We start from the raw sequence: 16,015 nt of genomic DNA on the forward strand, positions 1-16,015 counted from the left end.
CAGCCGTATACCCCTAAGTCATGAGACATGACACACCGGAAATCAAACACTGCTAATTTGGAGTTCAAAGACCAATTTGTACAAATCTCTTTGTTTATAATAAAAGCTTGCGGTCATCTTGATTAAGATTTTTAGAATGGGAGATCTTCTGCGTGCACCTGAGTTAGAAAACATCTCTGAGCCTTGCCAGGGGTATCTCATCACTCAGTTCTGCTCTCAATATTTTTAGACCTATGTGGGTGAGTCTCATTGGGAGCCCAGGGTGGTCCCAGGGAATCTGATTCACCTTATTACACACAACACTGAAAGCAAATGAAATATGAGTCTGTTCAGCAGCTCCAATGTTCTAATGACTCAGGCCATCGGGGTGGATCAGTGCCTGACCTATTTATGCTGGTCTATGTCTCCCACCTCTTCTAGGAGCCCCCTGAGTGATGATTCTGCAATTAATACATTCATGGAAGAGACACTTAAAGTTCTGTGCCATGCATAAGAACCAGTTCTGAAATGTTCAATAGTCCCTGAAGTAAAATAACCCTCTCCTGTAGGTTTAGATTCAAAGGGTCAGCTCTTCACCACACGCAGCTGAACTTTATAGTGTGCACTGTCTGCACTTGCTGTGGGAGTTTGATGCTTGCCCACTGCTGGGTGGATATTGAGTATTGTGCCTTTCGTAGAAATACCAGCAAAGAGGTAAATCACCCTGAGCAGGTGTTTCAAATTTCAGAAGAAAAGAAATAGTGAAGCAGACGAGGAAGGAATCGTGATTACTTTTACTCTGCTACAGCAATGTGCTCTTTCCCTTTTTGCCTTTTTCCTTTTAGGAAGGGAATGCTAGTTTCTTCCCTTAAAGAAATAAAGCTTGCAAGCCAGGAAGAAAGAAGAGCTAGGAATCTTCTGATCTTCCATCAGGAATTGTTACATTTAGCTTCATATCCTCAACTTTTCTAAAAATGTTTTAACAACTAATTAACTCCTTAAAATTGAAACTCTGTTGACTTACCTCTTCTGGGATAACAAAAGAAATGCTTTTTGAATCACAGTGGATTTTCTGTCACATTTAAGAACACCTGATTGAGACTGGGGTTTTTTAATGTGAAAAGAAACTGCTTAGCTGCCCTTTTCCTACTTAACACTGACCTCAAACCTTTCTGATGGTTTCCTGCACGGTGACTTGGTACTGTTTCCAAGCACAGTTTGAAGACTCCCAAAAGAAGACAAGTCTCCTTGCAGTTCCCAGTTTGCTTTCTTTGTCAGACTCTTCTTTTCAAGGTTATCTTTAGCCTCATCCAGCATTCCAAGAAAAGAAAGACATGTCCTCTGGACTTTTTTTGCAACTTTGATATAGAGGCAAGAATTCCCCCCCATGTCCTGCCCTTTCTATATGACGTCTGTGACATTTAAAGATATGTTTTTGGAGCTTGTCCCTCTTCATAACCTATGGTTTAATTAGTGCCACTGGAAATACAGCAACAGAACTTAATAGTGGGATCTGAAGTTGAGGATATGAAGCAGGGAGGATGAAGTGACACTTAGGCATGACTGCCACATCAGAACAGAGGTGTTTAGTGGAAAGGATAAACAAGAGGGGGTTTGATCAGTTAATGAAAATGGGGCGGGGGATAAGTAGACAAATCTAGGTTTCAAAACGAGGTTGGGAAACGAGTAGAAAAATTCAAACTGGGTTCAGATTGGGTGGGATTGAGGGAATTGGGGAGTAGAAGTCCTGGCAACACTGTCCAGACAGATCAGTCACACAGTATTTGTTGGTGCACAGATTAGACACATGATTTAGACATCTAAAACACGTGTTTTAGATGGCTACTGCTCACTTGAAAAAATGAAGGTGTTATCCTCCATCCTCCAATTATCAGGAGCAAAATTTCCCTGTACCTGGGGCAGTGCTCAGCAGGAGCATCTTTTAAACGACACCACTCTGAGGAAAGCCCTGAAGATTTCAGACCTGGGGGAAAAACAATAAATGTTTGACAAATTGGGTCTCGTTCACCTCTTGACCTAGTTTTCTATCAGCATTCCCAAGCTGATTGTAATGGAGCTGCTCCTGATTTGCATTTGTTTAAATGAAATCAGAACCAGACCTTTTCCAGGGACAGCAGTACTGGCAGCTGGGAAAGAGCTGGTCCTGAAAAAGCTCCCAGTGTGGTAGAGGTTTTAAACTTTAAGCAGAGGAGTTGAGGTAACCTCAGTGTAACATGTTGAACCAAGACTGAAGCACGGGAAGGAGCAGGTGCTGAAAACAGGATGAAAAAATAAATAAATTGATTTTTCCACAGTGGAATGATGTCCTCTGGGAGAAGCACGGCTGCTTGTGCCAACCAGGGCAGGAATGTGCGGCACACCGAGATGTGCTTTGCAGACCATGCTCCTGCTCTGGACAAACAGTGATTTTCTATGTCTTGGTTCCTTCTTAGGATCCTTTCCTGTCTTCAGCAGCATGCAAAATTAGTAGAGGCAGAAGCAGTAGGTGGAGAAATTCCTTACAGGATTTTACTGTCCATAGATTTAAAAAATACTGTCGGAGTCATGAAAAGGCTGGAGGGAGGAAGGCGGCTGGGTCAGGAGCAGGGCAGAGCTTACACGGAAATTCGAGTGCAGTGTCTCACGGCACTGACTCACCTGCTTCTTTGGGGCTCCGGCACAGCCGAGCCGTGTCCCTGAATAAAACGACGGAAAGGACGTCTCCAGCCCCAAATCTGCCTCCCGTTGCCCCTCACGGAGAGGGAGAAATTCTCAAAAAAAAAAAAAAAAAAAAAAAAAAAAGGTTGAAAGGCTGATGGCTTCAGGCAAGGCTGGTGGCATTGGTGGCATTTCACACGTTACCTTGCACTTCGCGGTTATCATTTGAGGGCAAAGTGCAGGCGCCCTTCCACTGTGCAACGCAAGCATGTTCCCAAGTGTTTTCCCGCAAACATGGGAACGCTGGTTTAAAAAAAAAAACAAACAAAACACCTTGTAGGTGCAAAAACAGGGGGCTTGGGTTTTCGCTTAGTTTCGCTCAGGGGCACAGGGCAGAACTTCTCAGGGGGATCCCCGGAGAGCGCGGGAAGGGGCGGGGGCCGGCGGGGGATGCTCGGCGGGGCGCGGTGCCTCCGCCAGCTCCCCGCGGGCTCCGCGGGTCCCCGCGCCCCTCCGCGCCGCTCCACCCCCCTCCTCCCATCCCTTCCCATCCCTTCCCCATCCCTCCCGTCCCCCCCCGTCCCCCGGCCGGCGCAGGCGCAGGGGGGGCGGGCGGCGGCGGCGGCGGGAGCGCGGAGCGCGGCGCGGCCCCACAGTCCGCGCTGCAGCCGCCGCGGGGGCGCCACTACCATGAGCGGCCGCGGCCGCCCCTGCGCGACTCCTCACGGGCACCGGGCGCTCCCGCCGCCGCCGGCCCCCCCCCGCCGCCGCCGCCGCCGCCGCTGCCGCCGCTGCCGCCGCGCACCCCCGGCCCCCGAGCCCGGCGCTGCAGGATGCCGGGGGGCAAGAGAGGGCTGGTGGCACCGCAGAACACCTTCCTGGAGAACATCGTCCGGCGCTCCAGCGGTGAGAGATCCCCCACTCCGCCCGTCCGTGCAATGCATGCATCCATCCGACCGTCCGTCCGTCCACCCGTCCGTCCGTCCATCCATCCATCTGTCTCTCCGTCTGTCCGACCCTTCGTCCCTCCCTGCCGCGCCTATGGGTCCGTGCCAAGCGGTGCCTTCAAGGAACGGGCTCCGCGGTGCCCCGCTGGGCTCCGCCGGAGCATCCCCCGGCGGTCCTTCCCTCGGCTGTCCATCCCCCGGCGGTCCGTCCACTGTCCCCGTCCCCCCCTCCCCCCCCCGCACTTAGATCGCTATCGCTACTATAAATTTAACCCTTTTTTTTTTTCTTCCTTCTTTCTGTGAGACGCCTCTGACAATAAATTGTCATAATTTACTTTTCTAATATCTTCTCTACTCATCGGGTCATTTTTTTTTTTCTTCTCCTTCTTCTTGTTCTTTAGTTTTGTAATAATCAGACTTGCCATCGTTTCCATTCAGGGGTTCAAAGTTTTTGCGATTCTGTGACACTTTAAAGTCTGTGGCAAAGGTACCGGGAAAGCGGTGAGGGAGTAACTGTGCTTTGGGTGATGCTAATCCTGTGGCTGAGAAAATATGGAAAGAACGGTCTGCAGTTGCTTATCTATGACCCCTCTGTTAGGTGACTGTGTCGAGGGCTAGTTCAGGACTGTGTGGCATCGAGTTATTCCTTGCTGCTGGAGTGAATTTCACCCTTTCTTGCAGTGCAAAGCACTGAGCGAGAAGACTACTCAGCTCCAGTAAAGTTACAATGTGTTTGCAGCCCATGGTCTCTTCGGGTGTGCTGATGTAGATGCTGCTTTAGGCAAACCCTGTGCTTACATTCATTTTTTTATGTAGTTTTTGCACTGGCACATAACCACAGAAACATAGGAGTGCTTGCAGAAATGTAAGAGACCTCAACTTTGCATTTGCTAAAACATAACTACTTGGTCAGCCCAAATTTGGAGCGACCCTACCATGGGGAAGCACAGCTGTGCCAGCCTTCATCTGGGGACAGGAGTGGGAAAGGTGGCCAGAGCAGAGCACTGAGAAGAGTTGACACATTTATTACTAAACAAGACACTAATGGGATGTGAAATCGTGGTGAAAAGTGTTCCCTTCCGCCTTCCTATTGCAGAGTTCTTGATGTACCTCACATTTGTACTGATGTGGTCTGATGTGCAGATTTTGATGGCCCGTAGTGAATTAGTGATTCATGGACTTCCAAAGCAGCAGGATGAGGACCTGGAATTTGTTATAAAATGTTGTATGTTAGAATGTATTAAGCCATCAGCTGTTTTTTTGGGAGGCTTCCTCCCTCTTGTGTTGCCTGGGTCAGTTCTGTGGTCGGCAGCTGACTCCCTCTCAAGCCCTGTAGCTGCACAATCACTGAGAGCTGCTTTCCCGCAATAGTGTATTTATTTCCCAGAATATTAAATGCAAGCTTAATTAATAAGGGTTTATATAGCACCTTCCCTCTGACAATTTCAAAGCATTGGGTGGAATTTAATTACACTTCACAGCTCCTTGTGGAAGAGGACACACAGAGGCATTCCCAACCTGTTCTTCAAATTGTGGCGTAAATGGGGGCTCAGGGCATCACAGCTGATTTCCCAAGGTCATGCGGCAAGGCAGAGGCAGAGCTGGGAACATGGTTTGGGAATGCCATGCTTTTGTATCATGCTCTAATTAAATCACATGTCCTCCCTGGTGAAAGCTCAGTAAAGCTTTGAGATGTCAAAAATTGGAAAAGCTTGGAACATTGTGCTTTAAAAGCATGTATTCTCTTCCGGCTTTTAACCTGGTCTAAATTCAGAGCGTATATCATGCTGATCTGGTCATTCGTGCTTCTTTTTCTCTGGCACTGGTGATGCCTAAGCATGATGCTACAGAGGCAAATCTGCCCCGTTGGACAGCAAAGAGGAAAGTAGATTGGGAATTTGTTTTTAACTCATGTAAGTTGTCAGTATTGTGGCCTGAAACATGATTTAGTTCTTATTTTTGTCATCCAAGACATAGCCTTATTTATCCTTTATAGAAATAGTAATTTTCATTGGATTCAGCACTGTTTAATCCAAACTTAATAGTATACAGTAGAGCAAATCTGGTTCAAGTATCTCCTGCTAGTGCTCGGTAGAAGACAGGGATTTGGTCTGCTGAATATCTGCTGAGTTTGTTTTTATACTTTGATTCACCAGTTTCCAAGAGATTTTTCACTGACAATTTGAGGAACAGGATGAAGGAAAGACTGGTGATTGTTTTTTAAAATACATCTTGAGCATCAAGAAAAGCCCTTCTGTCAACTTTCCTGGTTAAAGAATGTTATGCTTTGAGATTTGTCACGTTTATGCAATCCCATTGCATCTCTTGATCATAAATCTTTTCCTATCAACCAGGAGAAGGTTTGTAAATACAAGTAATAATTTCTGATAGGCTGCAGGTACTGTGGGAAAAATCAGGCAGGTATGTCAGCAGATAGGCTCTTCTTCAGGTGAAATGGAAGCAATGGCTTCAAAATGAAATGTAGGTGGAGACAAATTAGTCAGAGTTGCCAGAGATGGATCCGAATAACAAAATTTATAGACAAAATTGTAATAATTTTAATATGTGGAAAATCAGAAGAGGGAATGAGCTTAGTGGGTGTGTAGGCTTAGCGTGGTGGTCAGCCTGGTATTAAAAGCAATAATATATTGAATTTCCAGCATTATTTAGGCATTTTCTGCTTAGGAATGTTGTGAACCTTTCCTTTGTACCCCAGCTTTGGCTACAAATGATATTAAAACTGTGGGAGAAGCGCTCACAAGAAGTGTGTAGTCGGGAGGAAAACACCGAAGAGCTGAGTAGAAAGGAGCAGGGTGGCCGAGAAACGGGGTGGCTGTGGAATGGGGTGGCCATAGCTCTTTGCCCTCTGTATTGGAGGCTGGGATATCTGGGATGCTCTGCCAGATGTTCCTCTCCCAGCCAATGTGTTTGGGAAGGATGAAGCAGCTGTCAAAAGTGATGGAGAGGTCCCACGGTGTCCCTTTGGCTGGGGAACCTCTCTTTTGGAGATGAATTTAAGCCTCGGAGCTTCTGAAGTGTTTCAGGTCAGCGTTATACTTCGGTGTTTGGACAGCACCAGGTTACAGGTGTTTCCCAAAGCCTTTTGTGGTGGATGGCAACCTCTGAACTGCTTTGCAGGTTTTTTCCCACACTACAGCTGAGTTCCACTTGAGGAGAGTTGAAGTCTGTGGAGAGCAGTGGGGTCCGTCATTAGACTGGCTGCTGCGGTTGGTAAAAGGGACGAGCCCTCAGAAAACACAGACCTGTCTTCAGGGTGATCTCAGTGCACTCTCTGCAATCATCTTTTTTTTTTTTTTTCTTTCAAAGCACAGTGAAAATCGAGGCTTATCTGAGGCTCACAAAGATTGATACGATCTCGCTACAGCCTTGTCTGTGCCCTGGATCTTAAGAGTACCAGGTGTTTTGCTGAGCTGAAAGAAGAAGTGTTTTGTGAGAGCACTGGGTTAAATCACATTAAGGTGGCTGCCTTTTGCTGCCATTAGTATTTGGGACTTTTAATAAGGACCATCCTTAGGGCAATGTTCTCTCCTAAGATGTTCTCACCAGTCTCTGCCCATTATTACTGATATTTTTTTTTGCTTCTTCAGTGCATTCAGAGCTCCTGCTCGTACTGACCACAGCTCAGTATTGCAGAAGTGCAGCAGGTACAGAATTGGGCAAGTCTCTAGATCAGGGCTGGGCTTTGTGAACCTGTCCCATGGGCAGAGTCATCCAGCGAGTTGAGCCACGCACACAGGGGCAGAGAAACCTGTCTGTCTTGCCTATCCATCTTACCCTTCACATACTCTAGCAGCAGAAGGATTAAGCGTGTGTTAATGGCATAAATCGTTTTTATAGCAGAGGATGAGTTTGTGAGAAAAGCAACTCTGGGACTTTGCAACAATCTGCAATAAAGTCTGCTAACAGTTTGGAAGAGGGGCTGAATTTAGTGGAAGAGTATATATAATCTTATTTATTTGACAAGAGTGATTATTACTGGATGTTGGTTCTGTTACAATAACTCTTAGAAGCTTCTTCAGGAAAGTGGGTCTTTCACAAATGTATTTTGACACTGGGCTGAAATCTTATCTCTGTAAGGCTTACATGGGAATTTCAGCAGGAGCTTTAATGAAGTTAGCATGTAATTCCTGGTCTTTTTCAGCTTTGTGCCATGTTCCTACAAAGCAGTTCCTTCACACAGACCTTTATGCCCTGCTGGGTCCCTGTGACTTCGATGGGATCAGCCCTGTTCCCAGGTGACTGTGTTGTCAAGGCAGGTTACCCAGGAGGGGGGAAGGAAACAAGAGTCACATCTGTAGCGCTAAGACACCTTTTTAATTTTTATTACACTGGTACTACGGATAAAATAAGTGCCTATTGTCTCTTCTGTCCTTCTTACTAGCTCATGTAGTGTACCTGTCTTACAGGTAGGGTGATGAAATGTTGTTCTCGTGGGAGGTCATACATGTGGGCTTCTCTCCCCTGAATTAAAACAAACTATGTTTCTATCTGATCCAAATTAAATTACACATGCTGCAGCGAGAAAGTACTTAAAAGCAAGTTACTTCAAGTTTACTGGATGTCTGTCATTTGGGATCCTCCAAAAAAACCACGGAGCTCAGCGGTTCCCTAAATCTCTACATAAAAGTCATGATACGCTGTGGGGTGAAAGTTTCCATCCTCCAGGTCAGCTCAGAAGTTACTGAAGGGATGACCAAGGAGCTTATGTCATTAGGGCTTCTTTGGCATTTGAGGGCAGAGGGTTCCTTTTGCCATTCCTGTGACTGCAGGGTGCCTGCTGATACGTGAATCAATGCAAAGTGGATTTTTACATTGAGAAGCATTACTAGATGACATTTGTGAGGAGTTTTCAGTTGCAACTGCTCTGCTTTCCTTACTTTTCAAGTGGGCTTGCTGAGTGCAGAAAGACCAAGCGTATCTGACTGCTGCTGAAATCGGGGGTTTTGCATGGTCTAAATTTTTTATTTTTATTAAAAGAAAAAGATGGTTGTGGCAGCTCTGTGCCACTGTATTAATTTAGAAACCCAAGGAATGCTCTATTGCTAGTTAAAGGAAAAGATGGATTTCCTTAAGATTTGATCAGCTGCATTGTGGTCTAATTTCTAATTGTGGGTCTAGTCTCTATTTAATTTCTTTCATTTCTTTTCTTTCTTGTATTTCTTTTCTTTCTTACATTTCTTGTATTTCTTTACTTTCTTATATTTCGTTCTGTGCCTATGGCTGGTGGGATGGGGCGGTGGGAGAGGTATCCTTTTGTTTTGGGAGAGGCTTGAGCGCTGCTGAGCGTTGCCACAAGAGGTCACTGCAAGAGTTGTTGCATTCCCAAGTTAATGTTTAAACGTGAGAGAGAAGGAAAAAATGAAATTATTGATTTTTTTTTTTTTGGAGTAAACATTCAGGTTTTTTTATTGCTGTTGGAACGAGTATACAGCCAAAAAATAATGTCAGGAAGTGAAGTGAGCTGTGGAAATACATTTAATTAGCCTGTTGTAAAATAGTGCTGTTTGGTGGTTAACTGGGATTTTAAGTTATTCTCTTGGAAAGCTAAAGGAAATAGAATTTTCTGATTTGATAAAATTAAATAGTAGAATATTTTGGAGTTGGCACTTTAATAATCTGCTTTTTAGAAAAAAAAAAAAAAACAGAACTGGTTTAATCATCACACTCAGCGACTGGCTATTTGTAAATGCCAAACCCTGGGTATCCCAAATGGCCAGGGCTTGATTCCACACCCGGCAGGGGTTCTGGCTGTGTGAGTAGCCCCTGAGGAGACTCTCCTGAAGCATCACCTCAGTGCTGGGCTGGGATCTGTCCTGTTGATAGCTTTGCTTCAGCCACTGGCACAGAGGAGAGAGCAGGGGAGAGGCAGATGAATCTCTGCTGAAGCAGTTTTTTTTTTTGAGATGCAGCCAGGCTCTGTGGAACTGCAGCCAGGACTAGCTGCGGGCTGAGTGTTTGCAAGAGGAGCCCCTGTGTCTGAACAGCTCCCGTTACCACAATTTTCTCCTCTGGGAGTGTGGAGCCAGCACTCTCATTTGTATAACGCTAGAAATCTGGCTTTTGGTTGCTCCCTGAGGGTGCCTGAGTGAGAGCTACAGCGTGCTCCAGTTTAAATTTAGTCTCGGTACATCTCTGTTGTGTTCTGCATAATTTTAATAGGGAACAGATTCAGCAGTGGCATTTAGATGATAACCTGGATAGATGAGGATTAGTCTAATTCTAGGATAAATGGATGTGTGTGGGAAAAACTGGGATCAGAATTGTATGAAATGTCATTTTTCAGGCAACTTATAGGAATGCTGTCTTGTCCTTATTGCCTCAGAGCTCTTCCTGGGGTCAGTGATGTTGTGCCACAGTAGAGGCAGGGTCTGTTTGTGGGCTTTCACATTCAAAGTGATTAGTTAATTTTTTAAGTTTTCAGGAGGTAAATTTCAGGCAGACCCTAATCTTTCTTCTCTAGCTCGCTTGCTAAATTGCTGAAAGCTGCTGTGTTCTCAGCTAAGTGACTTACACATGGATTTAATATTTCAGCCAGTGCTGGATTATTTGTCTTCTGTTTCATTTGAGGAACACTTATTTGGGGCAGGAAATAGATCATTTCAACATAGTCAGTATGGTGGCACCTTGCTCTGGGTTTAGCCCTCTTTGCATTTTCATGATATGAGTGTTAAATAAAGACAACACTAGCACAGAAGGGTGACGTAAAGAGTTAGTCCTTTGAGAGATTTATTTTTCAGGCAAGCAACGCTTAATGTGCTGGATAAATTGGATGACACTGATGTTTTGCATGCTTTAAAGACGCTGGGGAAATAATAGCTTTGTTAGAAAACAGCACTGTGGTTTCATAGTAAGGAGTACAAAGTGCTGGTGGAGGTTGCTGCTTCAAGAAGAGAGGTTTGTCTGCAGCCGACCCTGGAGCTGGAGGGATGTTGGTGCCCGTTGAGGCAAATCTCAGAGGGCTGTGCCCTCCGAAAGGGTTTAGGATTTTTGCTGTGTTCCGTGGGGATGCAGTACATCTGGAGCGTGTGGTTGGAGTCACCACAAACAACGCCAGTAGAAATATGCATTGTCAGGGCCAAGACTTGCTCAGGAAAGCTAAAAGAAAATTAAAAAGGAGAACTTTTTTTAGGATACTCCTCCCTGGCACACACACGCAGGGGATCACCACTAGTTTTCCAGGTTGCTCTAAACAAGTCTGCAGCAATGTGCTGACCTTGTGTAGTTATAAGGAGAATCAGCTGACAGCAGTTTAAGTGGTTTGGGGCTTTTATAAGACAACATTAGCAAAAAAGGCAAATTCCAGACGTTTCACAGACCCTGTCTGGTCTAGTCTGCATTTGCTCTGCAGTGGAAGGGTGATAGTTCTGAAGGACAGCTCTGTGTAAATTTGCTAGAGTTAGGAGTTTGTTCCTAGATGGAAATACTGCTTCTTTTTGTTATTATAATCATTATTATTACTTTGGTTCTTCTACTACTTCATTTTTTTAGAACATCTTTTCAGTTGTGAGTTTTCTAAAAAGATCAGTTGCCTATTTTCTCCAGATGAGATGGAATTCTGAAATGGTGATTTAAACAATTTTGGTTATAAGTGGTATCCAAGCATTCTTGAGAAAAGATGATTAGAGACAACATTTCTCACTTGGCTAAGCATATCTCCTGGAATGATTTAGCTGTTCTTGCTCTCCTGTCATTACATAACATGAATTTTACACTGCTTTGGGCATTTTGTTAGTTAAAAAATTTGCTTGCACACTGTGGTGTTTTTATTTTATTTTAATAACAAAACAAGGCTCAGTGCTGTGTTGGGTGTTAGCTACTGCAAGATAGAGTAAGATTAAAGGCTTGCTGCTCTACAGCATTGGCTGCCTGTATACAAAAGAGTCTCTATACAAAACAGAAGTGTGGCGACAGCAAATACATTGCCTTTAAAAATTGTTTTCCTCAATTGTGTTCACCAACCTGAAATTTTGCTAACTGTATGCCTTTACTACCCTAATTCTTTGCTGTAAGTATTAAACCTTGTAAATAGGAGAATTATAATAGCTAATAAAAAGCCTGATGCCTTCTTAAGAGGAATCTAGCAACTCTGAGACAGATGAGTCTGCTGGCAGAGCCCTGCTTCCCTGCTCTTACAGACAGACACTGGTGTTTAGAGGTGTCTAGTCAAAGAGCTTATACAACCTACAGATTTGTGATTTGGGCTCTCTGCAATATATCAGAAAGGGGATAGGTGAATAAAATGATTGGTGGAGGCAATGACATCAAGACAAGCTTAGAAATAACAAAAATTGACTTTTCATCTCCAAGGAAATGAGAAGTGGAAATGCATTTTCAGTGCACTGGAGAAATCCAAGCAAGGATGAATACATTACCAGAGATTTCAGACTAATCATCATGCAAGTTTTGAAGTTGGCTGCATATTAATGTTTTCAGAGTATGTGACACTACCCCATGGTCATCTGGATCCCAGTTGCGTAGAGTTTCATGTGCTGGGTCTGACCACTGTCTGTCAGATTTACTGTCCTGCTTTCAGCAGTGGCCCATGTCCAGCTGACCAGTGGGGAAGTTCCCTACCTCCGTAGTAAAATACTGGTGAGATTGGGAGCTGCTGTAAATGGAAAGAAAAGATTTTCCTTTCTGGGCCATAGCACAGATACTGCACTAGTTACTAGTGCCGTATGGCAGAACACAAGCTGTATTTATGCATTGCCATCTGTAACTCTGGCTATCCTTGGCAGTCCCTCCTATGATACTGTTCTTTCAGTGAAGTTGTGGTTTACTTAAAAATCCACTTGTTCCAGTGTGGGTGTAATGGATGAATTTGGTGTTGTCCAGTTATTAGTAGCTCAGCTCTGTTAAGAAATACTTGTTATTTGAAATACCTCCTATATAACATATTTTTTCAAAAAACTTGCTTGCAGACTATAGCTCTTGTGTATTGAATCTGACAGGAGTAGAGCTGTGGAGATCCCAGTGCTGGTGTCCTTGCTATGCTCATCACTCTGCCATTTGCAGACCTTCTGTTGGTTCCTTTTCTTTTTCTTCTGCAGGAGGCATAAAACACTGGTTTTATCTGTTGAAGACTTGAGCAGGCAAGGAGAGCTTACCTCTGCCATGAAGGGAGTCTGAACACCTCTGGTTTTGGCTGCCTTGTGGCAACTGGAGATGGAGAGGAAATTAGGCTTTTCCTACCCTAGTCTCTTACACCTTTTGTCCAAACAGCTAGCTGGAAATGGAACAGAGTGGAATTTGCTGAAGACTAATGGAAATTGCAACCAAAGACACAATTGTGATTGACCTTAGCAAGGAAGCCATGTCTCTGAGCTGTAGAGAAACAAAAGTCAGGCATGCAGGTGGATTTAGTAGTCCAGGACTGGCTGTGGATGCATCTCAGGGGAGGTAACTGCAGAAGTGGACTTTCGATGAGTGGTTAGTGGTGGTGATGTGATTTTAAGAAATTATGGCCAAAAAAGAGAGGGTCTTTTGAAGTGTCTTGTAATCCAGTACATGGTTTGGATGTTTGCAGCTGAGTATGGGCTGGATAATGTAGAGTTAAATCTGTCTGGAGTTTTGATCTGGAGAAACGGTGGAAACAGGAAAGAATTAATTGTGTCTTAGTTGGAGAAAGTAACATGACTCCTGATAAAATATAAGGTAGGTTAAATATAGGGAGTCCTGTGGATGCTGAGACTTGGGTACACAATAAAACCCAAGGGTCACATGCTGACCCTTCTTCTTTGAATTTTATGTTGCTGCTCAGTGAGCAGCAACATTAATGAAATGTGGATTCCTGTGGCTTTGTGCCCACAGTTAAATTCACTGGTCTTTAACAAGAGGTAAACATTGATTCAAGATTTTCCTTCCGTTGGAATAGGACACACACACACATATTGATAGTGGATCTGGCAGTGCTGGGCTTGCAGTTGGACTCTGTCATTTTACAGGTCTTTTCCATCCTAAAGTGTTCCATGATTCATAGTCACATGTGGAGCAAGGATGAATAAGCCTTACTTGTTTAGGAAACAAGGGTAAAAAGAAGTCAGTTAAGTAAAAGAAAATTCGTGAGGACAAAAGAAAACATATTCTAATATCTGGTCAGTTTTATAGTACATATACTATGTATCTGATCTAATATTACAAATACTAGTGTCAACCAAGATACTTCTAGTGTCTTTTTTTTTCTTTCTAATTTTTATGGGATTTAAAAAAAAAAAACCCTCTCATCTATCAATAGTTTGGCTTTATGTTTTGTTCCCTCACAAGTTTCTTGTGGACTTATCAGTTTGTTGAGTACCTTATCAAGTATTTTGAGACCCTCTGATGTGAAGAAGTATAAAGTCCATAAAAGACAACCATTAAATGCTGTTGATCAGCTGCTGGCTGCAACACGAATCTTCTGCTGTGTACTCTGTGTCCTGAAACAGTGACGTGGTGGGAATACACAATCGAGTTTATGTCTGTGGATGGGGAGGCTTTGGAGCAGGGTTGTCTGCTTTTGGACTGTGGTCCTCTGGGGAGCTCAGAGATGTGCAGAGCATCCATGAGTGCATTTGGTATTGCAGCCTCTCCTCACCAGGTTGTGCCCTTTGTGTCGAGATATGTGAGCAGAATTTCGGCGGAAGACAATTCTATAAAGACAGTCTTTCTGAATTTAACCAGAGGGCTTGTAATCTTGGTTGTTTCCTAGTGGGATGGGAAATTAAGAATTGCTTGTGTTCCCATCCTCTCCAGCTACTGGGATGTGGTGGTGGCAGGGTGGCAACCATGGGGAGAGCCTGGCAGGTTTAGAGGGCTTGTGGTGTCTCCACTTTTCCAAATTGGAGAAGAGGCAGGGTGTTGGGGGAAACATAACACAGTGGGATGAGCTACAGTGAACCCTTTGGTTCCCAGGGGTTCCACAATGTCCCCTGTGTTACTGTCTGTGCCATGGTGAGGAAAGCTGGGCTGAGTCCCCAGGCAGAGAGGGCTGTGGGAAACCAGGGAGATTTTATGTAATGCTCAGGCTTTTCTCTGTGTCTCCTGCTGCTTGTAGCAAGGGCTTCTCTCTTTGGGTAGGAAAGCAAATTTTAAAAGTTGACATTTAGGCTTAAGAATATTTGTGATGGATTCAAATAAATGCTTTGAGCTTAAAAGTGTTAGATTTCACAAAATCTAAACTTTCATTTCTCCCATTGGTCGGCTTTTAAATATTTTTAAATCTGCTTTTCTATACATAATCCAATAATCTCCAGATTATTTTTTTCTAAATTCATGCTTATAAAGGAAAAAGAAATACCATTTTTTTAAGTACACGTTCCTAATTCAATAGAATAATGTTTGCATAATGTACATTCCAGTAGTGTGTAGCTCATGCAAACCCCATATCATTTTATGTGAAAATGAATGTGTGCACCTTAGTATTATGTCTGTAGTTGTCATAACCATTCATGGCTATTATGAGGAAAATTTGTAAAAATATCCTTAATTTTTTTTCCCCACAAGAACTGCTGAAAGGAACATTTCCTCTAATTTCTATGCAGCAATGATTGTTAATAGTTATATTTTAACAGCTTTTTAGCACCATTATTAGTTAGTTAGTTAGCTTTTTAGCACCAGTTAGTTCCACAGCTGCAGTCAAAATGAAATTAGAAACTTACAGTAAAAACAAAGAAAACACTGAAGATTACCACAGACCACAATTTTAGAACCTCTATGAAGGGAGAATATTATTTCTGAAACAAAATTAGGAATGTTTACAGTGTCAATGAACGTAAAATCCCACAACATTGTGTTTAAGTAAAATGGGTATTTCCTTCTCTGGAAATGCCTTACTAAAAGCAGGGATGGAAGAATAAAACTATTTTAGGACTAACTCATAATGTGTTGGTGCCAGTCCATGCATATAAACTGTAGGCACTGACTGAAAGAACAGATGACTGAAGCGATATTTAAACCCGAGTTCAGCCTCCCAGAAATACTCCCTGCCCATATTTTGTATTTGCAGCAATGGATGCATGTTACTAGGATGTGCCAAACCCAGCTATTTACATTTTTAGTAGACTGCCACTGAAATTCATAGAATTATAGAACGGTTTGGGTTGGAAGGGACCTTAAAGACCATCTTGTTCCAACCCCCCTGCCACGGGCAGGGACACCTTCCACTAGACCAGGTTTCTCAAAGCCCTGTCCAACCTGGCTTTGAACACTTGCAGGGATGGGGCATCCACAGCTTCCCTGGGCAACCTATGCCAGTGCCTCACCACCCTCACAGTAAAAAGCTTCTTCCCAGTATCTGATCTAAACTTGCCCTTCTGTAATTTTGAACCCATTACCCCTTGTCCTATTGCTACATGCCCTTATACAAATTCCCTCTCCATCTCTCTTGTAGGCCCTTCAGGTACCTGTTTTGTATTATTTGAATGTGTAAGTCC

The 16,015-nt window shown here is 43.8% G+C and overlaps 1 protein-coding gene across 1 annotated transcript in view; it reads left to right on the forward strand.

The window, feature by feature from the left end:
- Nucleotides 1-3,330: 3,330 nt before the first annotated feature.
- KCNH5 (potassium voltage-gated channel subfamily H member 5) overlaps nucleotides 3,331-16,015 on the forward strand; it is a 166,262-nt gene continuing 153,577 nt past the window's right edge. Inside the window, exon 1 of the mRNA XM_027716681.2 lies at nucleotides 3,331-3,543. Within this exon, the coding sequence (XP_027572482.1) occupies nucleotides 3,471-3,543 (73 nt within the window). The 5' untranslated portion in view covers nucleotides 3,331-3,470. The remainder of the gene's footprint in view (nucleotides 3,544-16,015) is intronic.

The sequence above is a fragment of the Pipra filicauda genome, unplaced genomic scaffold (genome assembly GCF_003945595.2).
Source record: "Pipra filicauda isolate LSUMZ 115617 unplaced genomic scaffold, ASM394559v2 scaffold151_size3305965_pilon, whole genome shotgun sequence".
Lineage (NCBI taxonomy): Eukaryota > Metazoa > Chordata > Aves > Passeriformes > Pipridae > Pipra > Pipra filicauda.